At 36.4% G+C, this 2,500-nt stretch overlaps 1 protein-coding gene across 1 annotated transcript in view; it reads right to left on the reverse strand.

The window, feature by feature from the left end:
• Positions 1-2,500, reverse strand: part of LOC137998646 (1-phosphatidylinositol 4,5-bisphosphate phosphodiesterase gamma-1-like) — a 93,768-nt gene that overhangs the window by 71,727 nt on the left and 19,541 nt on the right. The window contains exon 6 of the mRNA XM_068844631.1: positions 123-225. Coding sequence (XP_068700732.1) covers positions 123-225 — 103 coding nt within the window. The remainder of the gene's footprint in view (positions 1-122; positions 226-2,500) is intronic.

The raw sequence follows: 2,500 nt of genomic DNA on the forward strand, positions 1-2,500 counted from the left end.
CTGATGACAGGAAAACAACCTTAGGAACTGGGGATCAGAGGTTACTGCTTGCTAAAACATTTAAATTTACATGTATGCTAAAATATCACTAATTCAGTTTAACAGCACATTTCAAATCTTACCTGAATAAGCTCCTTTAACCGCGCATTGCTCAGCTTTACATTTGCACGCTGGAAAAATGCCCTTAGCTCCTTCATACCAATAAAAAGTGGCTGTTCTACAGGGCTGAAAACAAAGTGATGTAACATGTATATTAAATCTAAGAAGCTCATTACCTTAAACTCACAAATTCCCCATCACCATTTTAAACCCTGCATACTTATCTCGCATATGGCAGATTTTTCATATAATACTTAATTTTCATTTAAATTACAAACACAACTCCCGCAGTACAATGAACCTGAATTCTGCAAAGAACTGTCTACAAGTCATATTCAAAAAATGAAGGGAAGGTTATCAAAAGAAAACTGTGATTGTTTGTGTTTGTCCATCTCTTTCATTTTTATATTTATCTAGTAAATTTATTCTTGCCTAAGAAGCTAAAGGACAGTTCACTGCATAACTGAGCATTTATTGCTCAAAATAAATGTAAACCACAACTGTAAATTACACAAGTCACAATAACGTGTTACTTTTATCAGCCACAAACAATAAAAAATATTGTTAATTATTACTTATAAATAATAATTATCATTATCATTTCAAAGTAACAAAATGTACAATATACCTACAGTGTGCCGCATCATATAATGTTCAGTAAAATGCCAAAGGATTTTTACCAGCATTTGGCAAGAAAAATTCTTGAATTACCGGTAGTCAAGAAAAGGAAGGGGTCTTAACATTAATTTTGAAAAGTTCTTGTAGAACACTACAAAAAATCTCAAAATTAAAATTATATAAGTATGAAATAGCCCAGTTTCATGGGTTTGTTTGTCACATTGCATCCAACACCCTTGGATATGAGCATTTACGGTAGTTGCTTATGGAGAACCTAACCCCCTAAAATATGCAAAAAATTTACATGCAGATCTTTGGCTTGAACCTTTCAGCCTTCACATATACTTTGTGACTTTATAGTATTTTATTTACTGCTTGTCCTTTTTATAAAATAATGTGACAGGAATAATTTTTTAAATTGTGACAGTGGTCAGTTGGCAGATAGACTTCTTAAAAGCAACTCTGGGCTAATCGTGCTGGGGAAATGTTTTTCTTATACCTTTAACTATCTTTAATGCTCCATTATAGTCGGGCAACAAGTGTAGTCCCATGGGAATTTTAGGCTGAAAGCACACAACCGATAATGATTGTGTTGAAGGGACCTTAAAAAACATGAAAAATTTTGGTGGCACTTTTGTAACTTGCACCGAGTGGTTTTGTGGAGATTTTTAAAATGATGTAGCATGGAAACGAGGCTCTGGCATTAAAACGGCCATAACTTTCCATTATTTTTACCAAATAACACCAAGTGATTAAGCTGATGTTCTATCATTTAAGCTATCCCCAGTTACAATACCATGCAGGATGAAAACAAGGGTCTAAAAATACAAATTATAGCAATACATAGATATTTCTATATTTGGGTCTGTGTGGCATATCACCTTTATAATAATATTTATATAGCACCTATCCAAAAATCTGCTCCAGACATACAACACTAGCAAAAACAATGAGGTAAACCAAGAGCTTAGGTTGGCACCGGATGGCGCTGTACAGTCCACACCTTGATACTATTTAACATTTACAATAACTTTAAATAATATCAGTATAACTTCAACCTTACATGGACAACAAAACTGAACACTACAATATGAAATTAACAATGTGCACAATGGCCGCTGATTCAGGTGAGCTCATCCGCCCTTTGACAGGTCTTTTTTTATTCCTGCTGGTTGTCACTCCTCCCTGTTCACCACTGAAGAAGCTGGTGGGAGAGCCAGTTTAGATGTCAACCACCTGTCCATGTGGTAGGTAGTACTTGTTACATGTACATGTTGCCAGTAGCAGGTTCCAACCTAACCTGACTTATATCAGCATCTCAGCATACAGTAACAAAAAGGTTGTAGTTCTCGTGTAAGCTGTCTAGTTATCACTTACATCACTCTCATAATCTAAATTGTCATCGGCTTCTTCATCTTCATCATCTACCAGGTTATCACACGTCATCCATATGTGGTGAGTAGCTGTTCAAGTCAGTGCAGTTGAGTTGGACTTTCCAACAACTGCACCTATGAGATGAACATCAGCTTTTTGTGTAACCACACTTAACCAACTGGGTGACGGCTGCTGGTGAAGGAGGTAGTAACGTCATGTCTGTTACTCACTTTTTGTCTTCTTACTTCGAGCCAAAGGCTTCTGGTGAGGGTAGCTGTGGATAAGGTACTGTGTCTACCACACAAGTTCTAGGTAGTTTGCTCTCTTTATGGCCTGCCAAAGTGCTTCTTGTGTAGGTGCATGGTAATTTCTCAGACTCAGCTTAACTATCTTAACTCACAAACATTGG

This window comes from Montipora foliosa, chromosome 1 (genome assembly GCF_036669935.1).
Source record: "Montipora foliosa isolate CH-2021 chromosome 1, ASM3666993v2, whole genome shotgun sequence".
NCBI lineage: Eukaryota > Metazoa > Cnidaria > Anthozoa > Scleractinia > Acroporidae > Montipora > Montipora foliosa.